The 16,904-nt window shown below is 51.2% G+C and overlaps 1 protein-coding gene across 1 annotated transcript in view; it reads right to left on the bottom strand.

Moving 5' to 3' along the window:
- Positions 1 to 3,463: 3,463 nt before the first annotated feature.
- The window catches only part of KIAA1671 (KIAA1671 ortholog), a 147,884-nt gene continuing 134,443 nt past the window's right edge, over positions 3,464 to 16,904 (bottom strand). Inside the window, exons 9-12 of the mRNA XM_030336348.1 lie at positions 15,301 to 15,425; positions 13,745 to 13,878; positions 9,822 to 9,904; positions 3,464 to 8,623 (exon numbers count right to left, since the gene is read on the bottom strand). Of these exons, the coding sequence (XP_030192208.1) occupies positions 9,826 to 9,904; positions 13,745 to 13,878; positions 15,301 to 15,425 (338 nt within the window). The 3' untranslated portion in view covers positions 3,464 to 8,623; positions 9,822 to 9,825. The remainder of the gene's footprint in view (positions 8,624 to 9,821; positions 9,905 to 13,744; positions 13,879 to 15,300; positions 15,426 to 16,904) is intronic.

Here is a 16,904-nt window from a genome sequence, read left to right as displayed (position 1 = left end):
GACACCTGCTCTGGCCCGGTTTCCAGACGTTTGGTGATTTATTCCATATGCACTTATGGAGCACTTACTGCGTACCAGCCACTTAAAGACACAGACACAGACAGACCGTTCCCTGCATCCCTGTGGGGACCGTGACACAAAACACAGGCCCCACAGTAGTCACGTGGGAGGATTCTCATGATTGTCCCGCGACACACACAGGGGACTGTTCTCCAGTTTATCAGCACACACACATGCACGCAACTTGCACACACATAAGCTCCCGTGGTCCTTGTACACAGTCACATGACACCCACTGTACACGACGGCCCCCCCCCCCACCTGTCACACACACACACCGTGCCCATCTCAGACGTCCGCAGTGGTCCACAAGGCACACACATCTACACCCCGCGCCTGACTGCCCCCCACCATGGCCCCAGCGCCCCAGGGATGCATATCCTACAGGATGCTTGTCCTGTCTATGCCTGGCCTCAGCAGGTCACGGGGCCTGGCCCAGCTCAGGGAGGACCCTCAGGGTCCTTGGCAGCCCCCAATTTGTTCACCCCCCTTCCTCAGCTGCGCTTAGGAGGAAGCCTAAGCACATGCCCGGGGCCTCTTCCCTGGCCACCTCCCTCTGATATCAGTTGGGCTTGGTGGCTGGACCGGCTCCTCCCTCTTGGCTCCAGCCTTTAAGTGAATCCCCGGTTTGTGCAGGGGCCGGCCGCGCATGCCCCAGGGAGATCCCCAAAGGTCTGGGCCTGCCGGGGCAGCTCTCGCCTCCCCTCCCCTGCCCTTCCCAGAATGAACCTGCTGCTGTAGCCTCAGGAAGAACAGAGGGGCCAGCACCGTCTGCAGACTCAGTCTGCCTTTGCTCGGAGCGTCCTATTTATGGGCGCTTTTCGACAACCCAGCACATCCCAGCCTGCTGAGGCAGCGCCCCGTCCACCCGATTCCGTTCGGGCCATTTCACTCCAATAGTGGGCCCAGGGAGGCCCCAGTGCTTGTGTCCTCCGCCATGGCCCCTGATGGCTTCCTGGGGGCAGACGGACCTCATCAGCTTTGTTGGAAGCCTGACAGCGCCGACGGGCAGGCATCGGGGTGTAAAGCTCTCCAGTGCCCCCCAACTCCCTTTCTTTGGCTCCCTGGAGCCACCACCTTCCTAATCCGCTAAGTGACATTTTTGGAATGATACCAGTTCTTAAAGCGAGGGGCCCCGGAATCAATTTTCCCATGTGCCATTATGGCCTAAATTTTAAGTCAGGTCATCCTAAACATAACCCCCAAATTGGGTGTCCACGAGATGCTGTAACAGACCCAACAAAAATTTATTTTCTTCATATAGAGGCATATATGGCCAACAGCTACCATTTATTGAAGATCTACTATGTGCAAGGCTATGTGCCAACTTCATGAACATTATGTCTAATCTTCACCCAGCCTGCCTGCTTTCTTCCTTCCTTCCTTCCTTCTTTCCTTCCTTCCCTCCTCCCTCCCTTCCTTCCTTCTTTCCTTCCTTCCTTCTGTCCTTCCTTCCTTCCTTCTTTCCTTCCTTCCTTCCTTCCTTCCTCCCTCCCTTCCTTCCTTCTTTCCTTCCTTCCTTCTGTCCTTCCTTCCTTCCTTCTTTCCTTCCTTCCCTCCTCCCTCCCTTCCTTCCTTCTTTCCTTCCTTCCTTCTGTCCTTCCTTCCTTCTTTCCTTCCTTCCTTCCTTCCTTCCTCCCTCCCTTCCTTCCTTCCTTCCTCCCTCCCTTCCTTCCTTCCTTCTTTCCTTCCTCCCTTCCTTCCTTCTTTCCTTCCTTCCTTCTGTCCTTCCTTCCTTCCTTCTTTCCTTCCTTCCTTCTGTCCTTCCTTCCTTCCTTCTTTCCTTCCTTCCTCCCTCCCTTCCTTCCTTCCTTCCTTCCTCCCTTCCTTCCTTCTTTCCTTCCTTCCTTCCTTCCTTCCTTCTTTGAGAGAGGGGTAGAGGAGAGGGGCAGAGGGAGAGAGAGAATCTTAAGCAGGTTCCCTGCTTGACACAGAGCCCAATATGGGGCTTGATCCCACAGCCTGGGATCATGACCTGAGCCGAAATCAAGAGTCAGATGCTTAACCAACTGAGCCCCCCAGGTGCACCCCCACCCAGCCCTCTTTAGGGAAGGAATTATGATCCCCATTTTATAGATGATTCAGAAACTAAGTTCAGAGAGGTGAAGTCACTTACCCAGAAGCACACAGCAGAGAGGTGGAGAGGCTGGCTTGACCCAGGGCCCAGATCTTAGCCTCAATAGAAATAAAGGCAGTCATGATTGTTACCTTATTTATGACCCCCAAAAAAGCCCCCCCAAAACAAACAAAAAAATGAAACAAAAAACAAAACCCAAAGAGAAAAACAGAAGCCAAAAACAAATCCAAACCAAAACCCTAGGCCCATACATTTTTAAAGTATGATTAATGATGGTTGGGAGACTAAAATGAGGAGAGGGCCAAGGAGTGAATTGTCAGGAAACAGGGGTTGGTTTTGTCATTTTTGGCTAAAATCCTCAAGGTAGCCTAGAGCCCAGTGACCCCGCGTCTCTGGAGATGGTGATGGAATGCTGGGTGGCAGCTGCAGCTGGCCTCTGGAAGCAGGTGACCTCGGGGGCACTGCTGGAGGTCAGAGCCACATCTGCAAATGGACAGCCACGGAGAGATCATGAAGCAAAACACTCAGACTGGGGCTTTCCTGCTTTTCTGTCCGTGGAGGATCCTTCTGGGCAGTTCAAACCAAGGGACTACTTCCTGCTGGCCATCGTGGGACCCAGAGCTGGTTTTGCCCCCTTAACTTGGGATGCAGTCACCACCTGCTAGGGACCTAGGGGGGAAGGTCTAAGGGGGATCTGGTGTGACTTCCTCCCATCCGATCCTTTAGGATCTCTGGATCCTAAAAGGACCTACTGTGTGGCCCAACACTTTCACATGCCACGTTTCCTCCGCCTAAAGTTTCTCAGCATCGGGACTATTGCCATCGGAGGCCAGTTAATTCTTGGTGGTGGGGGGAGCCGTCCTGTGCCCTGTGAGATATTGATCTGCACCCCTGGCCTCTACCCATTAGATGCTAGAAGCACCTCCCGTCCCTCTTTGTAATAACCAAGAATGTCCCCTGTCTTTGCCAGGTGCCATCTGGGGGCCACTATCCACCCAGTTGAGGACCACTGGCTTAAACTCTTGCCCGCTAATGCCGCTATCAGCACTCCCACAGCTGGGAGGAGGCAGAATGAGGATTCAACCCCACGTTGAATGGAAATCCTGCTTTGTCTCCACGGGTCCCCTTTCCCAGGACCTCAGCTCCCCCCCTTCCTGCCGGTGGCCCCCAGCTCAGCACAGACAACAGACCGACTCAGCTGGTGCATGCATGGGAGAGTCCATTCATCCGCACACTGACACACGGAGTTCTCCAGTGCAACTTGCATCGACACTGACACACGGAGTTCTCCAGTGCAACTTGCATCGACACTGACACACGGAGTTCTCCAGTGCAACTTGCATCGAAGCTTTATTTGCTATTTTCATAGTCTGAATGCAACATCTTTGTACATGCAAAGGTCATCGTGTTTAATGGCAGCTGGCCAGATTCCCAACTGCTCTTCTGTGCGTATGAAACCTCTTTACAGTTACAAAATATAAAAGCACTTGTAGATATCCAATACTCTGTGAGGTCCAGGAAGCCCCCATTTGTTTTAACGTTAAAAATATAAGTTTTTCTAGATGAATTCTCAGTCACGCGATTAGAGACTCTTTTTGGGATTGGATAAAGTACCTGTCGTCCACCTTCTGTTCAGAACCCCTAGAGCTTGCGAATTCATAAGGCAATTGCAAGAACACCAGCAGGCAGGTTTAACTTACCTATACACAGGACTGGAGTTTCTTTCCTACCGTGACTCAAATATCTCAGGAAGGGACCCAGAAGAAAGGCTAGGAAAATATATAGCGGATTTATATATATTTCCACTCCCTCCATCTTACAAAGTGTTTTGAGGATCAGATCCATCGGGGAAGTACATCGTTTCTAGGATATTAGTATGATTTAAGAAACAGCACAGTACAAAATTATCTTCCATAACACAATATATTATTTTTGAGCCCCCTATTTACAGGATCTATAAGGCTATGTGAAATGAGACCAGTAAAAAGCTCAAATTGTTCTTTAGACAACAGCATTTTTTTTTTTTTGTAGGCGTGACACCACTGGAGATTGTCAAAAAAAGGGGCCAGTCGGATTCATAGAGGGAGATGGTCCGGCACCAGGTTGGACAGTGACTATTTAAGAAGATTCGGGGAGAAGCCGATTGATTTTAAGGGTTAGCGCTCCAGGAACCTGAGGCTGAGTCTGCAGAACCCAGATTTCTGCACCCCTCCCCACAGGAATCAATCCAAACAAAAGAAAGCAAATTCTAGACGGGTGGGATGGTGGGAACCAAAGGACAGAGGGTGGCGAACACCTGTCACACTCGCATACTGACTGGCTTTCTATGTGGCCCTACGTTTCCAGAACCTCGGCTTGCCCAGAATCCCAGCGGGGTTGACTCATAGCACAGCAGAGCCCGGAACCGTGGCTTCCTAGGTGGGTGTAACCCAAGGTGGACTGCCTTCCACATGCGGAGTGGGTCCTACCTGTTCCAGGTGGCTCCCTCCAGGTCAGTGCTGTCCCTCCCACCCCACGGAACCATGGTGCCATGGGAGTTTTGCTTCCATGTTTAATACATGGTGGTGGAAGGAAGGCACAATTGAGGCTGTAGGTTTCTCCATTACGATGGTGACTTTGCCACGGTGTGATTTAAGGGGGGAGGGTATCCCCCATTGGACAGAGATCTTCTCCTGCCTCTACTTCTCCCCTCAGGCTCACCCTGAAATTCTAGGGACAGGAACCTAGCTTCCTGTGTTAAGGGACAGGATTATGGGGCAGGGGGAAACACAAGGATTGAGGGGGAAGAAACAGAAACTGATGAGGGAGAGGCAGGCCTGCCAGCATTCTCCTTGGGAGGGACACTGTCTTTTGTGCAGGCCCGAGTCACCTGTGAGAAAGTGTTTAGTTTGGGAGGCGATCTGGCCATGTCCCTGTGGGTTTTCAGCTTTGTGATTATGCCTAGCTCCTGGGGCAATCTGGGGGTGTGACAAAGACATGTACAAGCATAAATGGACGAAGCAGTTCACAGCACCGGGTGGGAGCAGCTGAGCTCTCCTGTGGGGAAAGCACGTCAAGGGCTTCCCCCCAATCCCTTGCGCAGCCCCTAAACTCTGGGACCTCAGACCTGTGCCTGTTTCTATTCTCGCTCCTTAGCAATGCCTAGAGTTGGCCTCACTTCCCAGGACACACAAAGGGAAACACATTTGTCTCACAACAGATGACTTGGCTTGTCCCCCTGGAAAAACTCCCCATCTCATTGTCCTTTTCCTGAATCCTGGACAACCTGAGGCTGTCGGGTCAGTGTCATTCAAAACCCCCAACATCGAAACAACGCAAGCGTTTGAGTTCACCAGAATTTGTCTGATGGCACCAAGGAATTCCCCACAACACTGATTTTTGAGGTCTCACCATGGGATTTCACAAGCCAAAGGCCTCTGTTTCATTAGGCAAAAGACCATGAAGAAGGGGACCCACTGGAGGGGAAAAACACACAGACTCGATCAAAAGACCAGCCATCAAAATGCTGACGTGCAAAGGGTGTGTGTGTGTGTGTGTGTGTGTGTAGACAGAGGGAGAGACTGTGCGTACATAGGGTTTTGTGTTCAGTATAAGGCTCTCATTTAAGGAGAGCCAAAGGCCCCCAGGAAGGCAGTTGGATGAGGGCAGGTGACTTGATTGCATACAAATGGTTAAGGCATATTAAGTTAGTTTTAGAAGACACAGATATCCAAAGGTGGCCCAGGCAAACTCAAGAAACTAGCATACAACTGTCCACTGAGCGCCAGAGCTCACTCAGTTTAGAAAGAGGAGAAAACCAATGACACACGTGCCCAGCTATTCGCAAAAGTTCCAAAGCATCAGTCACTTCTAACATCATTGCGCTGGTCATAGTGGGATCCAGAGCTCATGGGGAGCCTGCAGGGAGACGGTGGCTCCTGACCCCCTGTGATGGTCGTTTGTACAGTGGAGAGGTGAGGCTGCTCTAGTCACTTTCAAGGGGGGCGGACTTTGTACATCCTAATCACGAAGGAATTAAATGGATTCTTATTTCCAATCAAGGTGTGGGAGGATAGGCAAAAGATCTCCAGATTAATCTCACGTTCAAGTGTTCTTCTTTCCTGTTGGATATACTGGGCTACAACAGAACTGAACCTTGGAAAGTTCTGCATGGGTATCAATATTCTCATTGAACTGAGCAGGTAAATTCCTACTGTCCAAAATGGCATCAAGGGACCCTTCCCGCCTGAAGGAAAGAAAGACAGGAGCCAGGAAGAGTCAGGGTCAGAACATGCGGAGTGTCTTTAAAGGGGATCTATTGACCTGGAAAGCCATTGCATCAAAACTGTTCTAAAACATTAAGTGGATCTAAAAAAAAATTTTAAAAAAAAGGAAAGGAAAGGGAAAGTGAAAGGGGAAAGGAAAAAGGAAAATCACAAAGCAGCAGTTCCTAGATGCATCCCACCCAATGCCCCAGAGAACTGATTGACCACTAACTTGGGGAATGAAAGGAATTCAAATTATTACCAAGCAGGGCCAAACCTCTAGACACAGATGCAATGAGGCTTCCAGATGCAAAAGGTTGGGTGGGTAACATGGTTCAACAACTGCCCATCAGTAGCCAAAGTTCAGCCAAAAGGACTGGCGGGGGGGTGGGGGGGGTGGGGGAAGGGGGTGGGGCTTCGGTCCCTGTCCGTGGTGCTGAACCACAACTGCCCTCCGGGACCCAGATGTTTGGCTTAACCTGAAGAAACAGGATTGCTCTTCACCCCCGACACCCACCCCCCAAGAGAAGGAAGAGATGGTAAAGGGTGAGGGAGGAAGAAGAGATGGGGAGACACATGGAGACCCCTGAAGACATGGCCAGGGGGAAGGATGGTATGGTATGTTTTGACACCCTTTGCAAATAATGGATTTATCAAGAAAGATTTTCACATCTTGGGAAGTCAGGGGGTGGGCGTACATGTGCTCAATCCCCATATATAGCCTTCCATATATAGCCTTAGGAAACTCAGCCCTGGCACCCCTCAGTGGTCACAGGGTGCCCTGTGAACGGCCCAGGCAAGGTTGGCACAAAGTTTATGGCGACTGCAGGCATGGCAGGTGGCCAGTCAAGCATATCTGGGATGTTTGCGGGAGCCTTGGGTTTCAGAGGTGGAGGAGGCTGGTGTTGAGAATCTCCAAAAAGAAAGATGATCCCCAGAGGTCCTGGAGATTCCTGGGAGTGAGCTTAGTGCTATCAAGAAAAAAAAAAAAAAAAAAGAGGCAAGGTGAACCTTATACTTTGTCACCTAGCATCCAGCACTTTCGTCCAGAGAAGAGTTTCAGCAAGACCCTCACTTCCTGTGTTTGGACCTAAAATAAGCACTTGGTCAGGTGGAGTTGGCGGGGGATGGAGGAGTGGTAGAAGGAAGAGGTGAAAAGAAAAAAAAAAGAACCCCCCATTCATGCATTTGTTCAAAGACCTATTTGGAAAGGTTCTTCCATGCCGGCAGTGCAGGTGATGTTCAAAAACGACTGGAGATAAAGATTCTCAGGGCAGGTCTGATGTTTGAGTGAAAAGGCACTGCCATTTGGGCTGCAATTTATGAACATTTGAGGCCAAGGGACAAAGGTCACTCCATAGAAATCAGAGCTCAGATGGAAAGGAACCAAGAAGATTGGTATACAAGGGTGACAATTAGAATTTGTTTTAAAAGCATCGGGTAGGGATGAGATAACCTGAGATGATCGAATATGTCAAGCAAACTCTTCACATATCTTTCCTTCTGCTCTTTAACATAAAAAAACATATGTACATATCTAATTTCAAAGAAAATTGGCTGAATTATTGCTTTACCGTCTTCTAAAGCAAACAAAAAAGACGTATAATGAGACAGGTCAACTATGCACACAGCCCCGCTGAAAGGATTAATACACTGCAAAGACGTGTGTGTTTAAAAAATTGGAACTGCTGATTCTTTGAGAGGGAGGGAGACAGAACTTGCCAAAAAAACAATCAAAACCCCAACCCTGTAACACTGCCGTGGACCACAGTTACAGCAGGAAACGGATGGTTTCTTCTTCCTTGGAAATATGCTCTTGAAAGAGACCTGCCCTGGGGTTGGAGGACGAAGTGCTTTCACAATACAGGTGTTTTTCCAGAACCCAGGGAGATGGTCCAGCCTCAAACCCATGTTCCTGGAGTGGTGTGTAAAAGTAGGTAGAAATGCACATTTTTATGGAAAACACAAAACCACCAACATGGACAATTCTGGGCAGCCTGGCTTCGTTCTCAGCCTGAAGTGCTGTCTGGGGAGACGTGCAACTGCTTGAGGAGGGTGGGTCTTGCCGCCCTGATCCGGGGTGAGCTTGTGGAGGGCCAGGAGGCCCCAGCCGGTGTTCTCCACCCAACTGCAAGGGCCCAGGCAGGTAACCATGTGCAGGAACGAATGGCAACAGCGTGGCCTCGTCTTCAGGTTCTGACAGTTAAGGCTTCTGTTCATTAGACGTGGCAGTGTCCCCTATCTGGAGAGGAAGAGACAGTCCTGACGTCAGCAAGGGGAACATGTGACCCTATGTGTCTCTGCCATTAAGCCTTAAAACCTTTTCTGGGTATTCTCCAAGACGGCCATCCCCACAAGCCATAGGTTAGGAAAGATGAGTTTGGAGTTTTGTTTTGTTTTGTTTTGTTTTTTGGAGGAGTGGGGTGAGAAAGGTGGCCGGTGGTCAGATGCAGTCAAACAAATGTGAAATTTAGGGTCAGGTCAGGGTTCCAGCCTCAGTTTCCTCATATGGATTTCTATGAGTTTAACTGAGATATCACATGTATAGCCCTAAACACAAAATAAACACGAGCTCTGATTCCTTATCTAAAACTGAGCACAGATTTAGATGGGAATTTAGAATTGCGGGGGGGGACGTTTATTATATAAACGTATATACATGCATATATGTATCATGTAACATACATATATATTATGCAAAGCCCCTATCACACCTGCAGTGTAATGTAAAGACATCCATGCAGGTCAGGTTTGCCTCTAAGTAGGTCATGAAAATGCTTCGTTGTCGGTGTCTTCTGGATTTGAGGTTTGTGGGTAAGGGGCTGGCGGGTCTCCTGTGCTACTCATGTCAGAGCAGACTTTTAGGGAGCATGAACCACACGCTCCTACCCCTAGGACTAACCACGGGCACTTTTGTGCATCTTTACTGAGCCCTGGGGACCGCTTGGCAACATGGACGCGATTAGCCCATTTTACAGATGGGGAAACTGAAGTTCGAGATCTGAAGTCATTTGGGACCTGCACTGGGGCATATCGAATCATCTGACTTTTTTAATCTTTTTTTTTCCAAATTAATTTTTAATTATGCAGGCTGTATATGAATGCAAAAACTGGGGACATTTTGGATTAAGCTAATCTCTGATGTCTCACCATTCCACTTTATGAAAGCATTTTGAGATGCAGTGAGAAGAGCTAGCCAAGTGCATGAGCCCAGAGCCCAGGTTTATCTGGCTCTTCCCCTAGGCTGTCCACCTGGGTTTTTTCCCCTAAGAGGAAATAGGTCACCACAGCCCTCTTTATACGAGCCTGGAACACCCGCACCCATTTCCCCTTTTCTCTCCTAGGGTCCAAAAGTCTCCAACCCTCTGCCTTCTGGCCTAGGTTCCTGACTCTGCAGACTGCAGGCTCTGTCCACATTCCCCCACTGCGCCCCTTCATACCTGCTCAAGCTTGGTTCTCATACAGGCTTTGCCTCTTCTTTGATTTCAGCTCCTTTAACCACTGGGGAGAGGGCTCTTCCGACCTGAAACCACAAAGCCAGTGAGAGTCAAGCGTGAGCCAGACTGAGGACTCCCTGCAGGCGGGGCTATGCGGTACCAGACTCTGAACCCTCTGTGCCGAGGCGCCTCTGAGCTGGGCATTCGCAGGTAGGAAAGGTGCCCGTGTTAACGTGACTGATGAGCAAGAAATGGGAATCAAAGTGCCCAACAACGAGGAACATTAAATAAATCGTGGTATGCCCATTCTATGAAATGATCTGCAGCTGTGAAGTCATTTGACACAGAATTATTTCCATCCATCAATCCATTTGTCACCCACGCGTGTCTCCATCCTTCTAGCTCTCCACCCATGGAAACGCCCATGATGGTTATTTTTATGTGCCAACGTGGCTAGGCCACAGTACCTAGGTATTTGATTAAACATTATTCTAGATGGTTCTGTGAAGGTATTTTCTAAAAAGAAATTAGTATTGGGATGGATGCCTGGGTGGCTCGGTCGGTTGAGCGTCTGACTTCGACTCAGGTCATGATCTGACGGTTCTTGGGTTCGAGCTCCGCATCGGGCTCTGTGCTGACTGCTTGCTCAGAGCCTGGAGCCTGCTTTAGATTCTGTGTCTCCTCTCTCTGCCCGTCCCCCGCTCACATTTTGTCTCTGTTTCTCAAAAATAAATAAATGTAAAAAAAAAATTTTTTTTAAAGAAATTAGTATTTAAAAAAAAAATCAGTAGACCTTGAGTAAAGCAGATTACTCTCCATGTTATGGGTGGGCCTCATCCAATCAGTTGAAGACCTTCATAGACAAAGACTGAGCTCCCCACAATTCTGATAACAGACTGCTTTGGGGACTCAAACTACAACATTGGTTCTTCCCTGAGTCTCTAGCCTACTGGCCTGCCCTATGGATTTGGAAGTTGCCAGCATCCACAATCGTGTGAGCCAGTTCCTTAAAATAAGTATCAATCTCTCTCCCTCTCCCTCTCCCTCCTTCTCTTTCCCCCTCTCTCTCCCTTGCTCTCTACCTTTCCCATCCCCCGCCCTCTTCCTCTCCCTCTCTCTCCCTGTCTCTTCCTACTCTGTGTGTGCATGTGTATATATACATCCAACTGGTTCTATTTCTTTGGAAGACACTGACTAATATGTCGCCCGTATGACACAGATAGATGCCTTATGTTTACCAAATGGTAACAAATGATTGTTTGGAAGAGGTCAAGATTTGTTTTAATTTTTTTTTTTTAAGAACACACACCCAGTGGGGCGCCTGGGTGGCGCAGTCGGTTAAGCGTCCGACTTCAGCCAGGTCACGATCTCGCGGTCTGTGAGTTCGAGCCCCGCGTCGGGCTCTGGGCTGATGGCTCGGAGCCTGGAGCCTGTTTCCGATTCTGTGTCTCCCTCTCTCTCTGCCCCTCCCCCATTCATGCTCTGTCTCTCTCTGTCCCAAAAATAAATAAACGTTGAAAAAAAAAAAAAAAAAAAAAACACACACACCCAGAAAAGTACTCAAACCACAAGTGCACAGGTCGACACATCTCTCTAAGTGAATACATTTGAGCAGCTACCGTCTCAATGGTGACACTTCTGAGTATTTTATTTTTTACTTTCTTCACGTACTTTACTGTGTCCTCCAAACTGCTTGTAATGAGAACGTACCATTTTAACAAAAACAATAAAGTCATCATCGTTTGAAATTTTATTCAAGAAAAAGATCGTTTTTATGAAGATTGTCTAATGGCCCTGGGAAAACGGTCACATGAAACACGTTAACGGGAAAATGAGCTACGTACACACACGTCATCTCAATTACATTTAAAATTACATTCAAATGGAAGGAGAGAGACCCCAGCATCACACTGGTGGTCTTGGGGGGGGGGGGCACGAATCATGGGTGATTTTGTTTTCTGTTTTATATTCTTTTTATATTTTCCAAAATTTCTATGGTGGGCATATACACTACTTTTATAATTCAAACACAAGTACTCACAAGACCTGATCTACGCTGTTCTCAGGGAGAGTCCCTGACCCCATGGCCCCGGAGGGCTCGGGGAACTTGGTGACCCAGAAAGAGGGATGGGGGGGGTCTATGAAGAAGGAGAGGTCCCCTGGGCAGACAGGGCTCCAGGCTACCCCAGGCAAGCCTTGCCTGATGGCGGAGGCACAAGACCCGGCCTCCAGAGCTGCCTCTGAGACCCTGGTCTGGTGTGGGGGCTCCTCCAGCCCCAGAGAAATGCCAGAACCTTCTGCTGACTCCAGAGCGATTCTCGTGTCCCCAGGGCATGAGAGGCACCGTCTCAGCTGTGGTCTGTTTCTCTCTCAACCTCTTGTCTTTTGCTTCCCACAGCCCACCCTGTGCTCTAATAATAGGCACTGCCCGCAGCTCCCCGTAATATCGTGCCTCGAGGCCTTTGCACGTGCTGTGCCTTCAGCCTGGGACCCCCCTCACGCTGCCTTCTCTTTGTCCATTGTGACTCGGCTCAGGCTACCTCTTCTCTTGGAAGCCTTTTTCTGCACTTTCCTTCCCCAAGTCTGGGTTATGAGTCCTTCCTCTAGCACGGGGATAGAGAGCCAGAGAGTAAGTCGTTTTGACTTTGTGGGCCAGGAGGTGTGTGTTATGAATAGTCAGCCCTGCAGCCCGTAACAGGAGAGCAGCCGTGGACAATACACAGAGGAATAGGTGTGGTTGTGTGCCAATAAAGCTTTATTTGCAAAAACAGACCGTGGGCGGAATTCGGCCCGTGGACTACAGCTTGCCAACCCCTGCTCTCTCACAGCACTTACGACATTACAGTCCTAGCGGGAACAACCCCTAACTTTTATGTGCTAACTCGTGACGAGAATCCCACTATCCTTTCCTGAGCACGTGCAGAAGGGCTCCGCACACACTTCCCCAGTTCATCCTCATGACCGCCCTGGAAGGTCAGGGGGGTTGAGTCAACCCATTTTGCAGATGAGGAGACTGAGGTTCAGAGAGGCCCAGGGACTCTCCCAGGCCACGCAGCTCTCAAGCCGCACCTCTGGGATGAAGCCCGGTTGTGTGATGTGTGTGACCTGAGTGCCCTTAAAGCGTGCTCTGTAACCTCCACCCCCAGCTGCTGAAGCGCCTGGTCTGGGAGCCCCCTGGGTGGGGGAGGAGGCAGGTGCCGTGCTGGGCTCGTCTCTGTGTCGTGCTGGCCCAGCCTGGGATGGGGGCAGTGACTCGAGGCAGGGCAGCTGAATTAAGCTGTCTTGCTCAGCCTGGCTGTGCCCTACCATCCATCTTCCAGGGTCTCCCTGATTCTCCTGAGACGAAGGCCCTTCCCTGGAGGGTAAGAGGAGGGAGGACGCCTCCGTTTCCCCATCGGTCTGGAGAAGGCTGGATTAGCTCAGTAGTCTTCCCACAACAGAGCCTTGGACTTCCATGGGGGACGTGGAGAGAGGAGGAAAAGAGTGAGGCCAGCTGCCTTGATTCCTGGTCCTCTACCCCCACCTCCGTGTGTTTTTATTTTTATTTATTTAAGTGTTTATTTATTTACTTTTGAGAAAGCGAGAGAGAGACAGCGAGTGGAGGAGGGGCAGAGAGAGAGGGAGAGAGAGAATCCACAGCAGGCTCTGAGCGGTCAGCGCAGAGCCCGACGTGGGGCTCAAACCCACGAACCGTGAGATCATGACCTGAGCTGAAACCAAGAGTTGGACGCTTAACCGACTGAGCCACCCAGGTGCCCCACCTCAGTGTGTTTTCAGACATCAGGCTGCTGAGAGTTCCAGTGATCAAAGTTCTGCTTCTAAAGGGAGAAAACAGTTGAAACTCTCTTTCCGTTCTGTTTTAAGCACCCCCCAGAAGTGCATCCTGAGTCTGGGGTTGGGGGGGCCTCATCCGCAGGACCCCTCACCTGTCGTCCTTCTCCATGCTGGAGGGCAACACACGACTGCCCAGTTGGAAGGGGGACTTGGGGGTCTTGGGCTGGGGGGTCCAGCCTGGGGTCTCGCTGGGACTGTCTGCCTCTGGCCTCTTGTGCAGCTGAGCCTGGGGAGAGAAGAGAGCCGAGTCTGTAACTGCCTCTGGTCTGGGAAAGGGTCCCATCTGATGGCATCATCGCTGCATGGTGACAACAGGGCCCCCCAGCAACTGAACTGGACCCAGGCAGGAAACACAGCCTGACCTCGGAGGCTAAGAGAAACTGGAGGCCAGGCCTGTGGTCCATGCAGCCACCCTTGACCACTAGGATCAAAGGACCACCATCAAAACCCCACACAATCATGTTGTCTTTGATGGAAAAGTCACCATTTGCATGTTCTCAGGTCAGGACGTTCTATCTCCTTTAACTTCCCGAGAACCTGGCCATGGAGGTAATGGCCTCATCCTGCAGAGGATGTTCAGCTCTGCCAAGCTCCTTGGTCCTGTGTCCACATGAATAAAATGAGGTTTTTTCACCATCGGATTCCCGCAGGAAAAAAGCAGGGTGCATTTTCACCCATTTTTGGAGGGCCTGGCTGGGGACGGGGTGACAGTACGGTGGGCACAGGGTTCTGAACCTCGGGGGTCCGGGGCTGGGACAGTGGCAGGTGACAGCTGTCTCTGAGGCAGCTCTGGGACGGCCTCCCTCACTACTGTCTGCCTCACGGCTCTGTGCACAGGACGCCCCCCGTTTGGGCTCCACCAGGCCTGACATGACACACAGTAGCCCGCTTCCCCATTTCACAGAGGAGTTGCCGAAAGGTCAGAGCTCAAGCAGTTCGCCCAGAGTCACAGTTTTCGTGAACTGGCATTCACCCAGGTCTGCCCACCGCCACCCCCCAACTCCAGGGCTCCTTCCAGAATAAGCCTGCTGGCCTCCCTTGATGGTAACTGACGACCAAGCGTCGCCTGTGGCCAGGAGTGACCCCAGCAGGTGTGGCTGCCACCAGGCTCGAGGAACTCGTGCTAACCAAAGCAAACGTACTGCAAGGGCCTCGTTTTCACAGGGCGCAGTGGATCTGAGCTGTGTCCAGGGACCCAAGGACTGGCCTCAGGAGTTAACGCACGCATCCACCTGGGAGCCCGGAGCCTTTCACCACCTGCTATGTTAGGCCGCCCTGTAAGGTAGCGTTTGCTCCAACGCTGGACAATGAATCCAAAAAACTAAGACACTGCCATGTTGAAGGCCTATAAAATCAACCACAGGCACCAGCATGCATCTGCCGTCTACTGGCTTCTTTTTCTTGCGACAAATGACACGGACTGTGGTCACGTGAGGCATCACCGGGGGAAGCCGGGCGAGGCACGCAGGGCAACGCCCTGTACTATTTTCGAGGCTTCTTGTGAGTCAAACGGTTTGGAAAATGGAGAGGAAGGAAGGAAGGGAGGGAGGGAAGAAAGGCAGAGAAGGAGGGAGGGAGGGAAAGAGACACGGGACCCGTTCTCTGCGCTGCCATGGTTGAGGGTCGTTCCGGGTGTGAAGCGTGGTACCTTTAGCACGGCCGGGTCCATGCCTGGAAACACGGGCATCCTCTGGGGATGGCCGGTGGGGGTCCTCTCGGCCCTGTGTGGCTTCTCCTCCTCATCGGACTCTTCCCTCCTGGGAGATTTCTCTTCTGTTGCAAAGAAAAGAGCACGAGGTCATTGGCGGCCAGCAGGTCCCCCGCACACCGTCCCTCACGCGGTCCTCATACCGGCCCTGTACGGAATGGATCACTGGCCCAGTTTACAGACGAGGACAAACTCAGGTGCCTCATCAGTGGCAATACAGTACGATGGGTGCTCTCCTGGGAGAAGGGACAGTCAGACCCACCTCCGGGCTCCCAGCTCCTTCCAAGTCAGGGAGAGAGAAGGAAGTCTTTGGCGGAGAAAAGGACACAGAAATGCTTTCAGCCAGCAATGCGTGCGGCCCGTCCTCTTAAAAGACGGGGTTGGGGGCTTCGTGTGTCTTGTGGGAGGCCTGCTCAGAGCTGGACCAGGAAGCTGCTTCCTTTAGCCCAAGCCCCCTTTTCAGGGACTTAACTGCATGGCCATGCTGCAGCCTCGTAGGAGACACTTTGGGGGTGTGGACTGTTTGTCCCCACTCCTCCAGGAGTCAGGAGCGAGGGGCTTTAGCCTCCCGGGGGGGCTCTGGCACGGGCTTGGAAGCAGTGAGGGGTGCAGGGAGGGGCTGGGGAGGAACCAGGCAAGGTCTGCTGCTCTGGACCCCCCAGGCCATGTAGGGAGCTGGGGTGGGCTCAGAAGGCATACCCCCAGGCCTCCCCAGCCCCAGGCTGGCTCCTCAAGGCTGCTGGGAACCAGAAGGATGCTGCCATGTTCCTGCTGGGGGTATTGGTGTGCTTCTGTCCCCACACTGTTGTTGGGTTTTTTGTTAATGTTAATTTATTTTGAGAGAGAGAGAGAGAGAGAGAGAGTGTGTGTGTGTGTGTGTGTGTGTGTGTACATGAGTCAGGGAGGGGCAGAGAGAGAGAGGGAAAGAGAGAATCCCAAGCTTGTTCTGCACCATCAGCACAGAGCCTGATGCAGGGCTTGATCTCACGGACTGAACCGTGAGATCAGGATCTGAGCTGAACTCGAGAGTCGGATGCTTAATGGACTGAGTCCCCCAGGTGCCCCTCCCACATTGGTTTTTATTTGCTCCAGGCAGCTCGGTGGAGTTTGGCTCAGAAAACCCAGGAAAGTGTGCAGAGAGAAGTCTTACACCCCACTGTTGGCCATGGGTGAACCCCAAGAGGACGAAGGCCCTGCAATGGCGTGTGTGAGACTAACTGCTGTGTATGTGTAGAGTGGGGGGGGGGTCACCTGCTCTGGTTTCCATTATAAGAAGAGATTTCGCTTCTTCATGTGCCTCCATGGCTCCCCAGCCACAAAGTCGAACTCCTTAGCAAGGAATCACGACTGTCCACGAGCTGGCCTCTGCCCACCTCTCTGGCACGATCCCTGCTATTCCCGGCTTGAGCAGCCCCAAACCACTTAGGCCCCTGACACACACACACAGACGTTCTTTCTACACACCTGCCCCTTTGATCCCACTGATAGTTTTGTCTGGAATACCCTTCCCTGGCTAATTCCTGTTGGCTCCTTAAGATTCAATT

This window comes from Lynx canadensis, chromosome D3 (genome assembly GCF_007474595.2).
Source record: "Lynx canadensis isolate LIC74 chromosome D3, mLynCan4.pri.v2, whole genome shotgun sequence".
NCBI classification, from domain to species: Eukaryota; Metazoa; Chordata; class Mammalia; order Carnivora; family Felidae; genus Lynx; species Lynx canadensis.
This window is presented reverse-complemented; position numbering and strand designations above follow the sequence as displayed.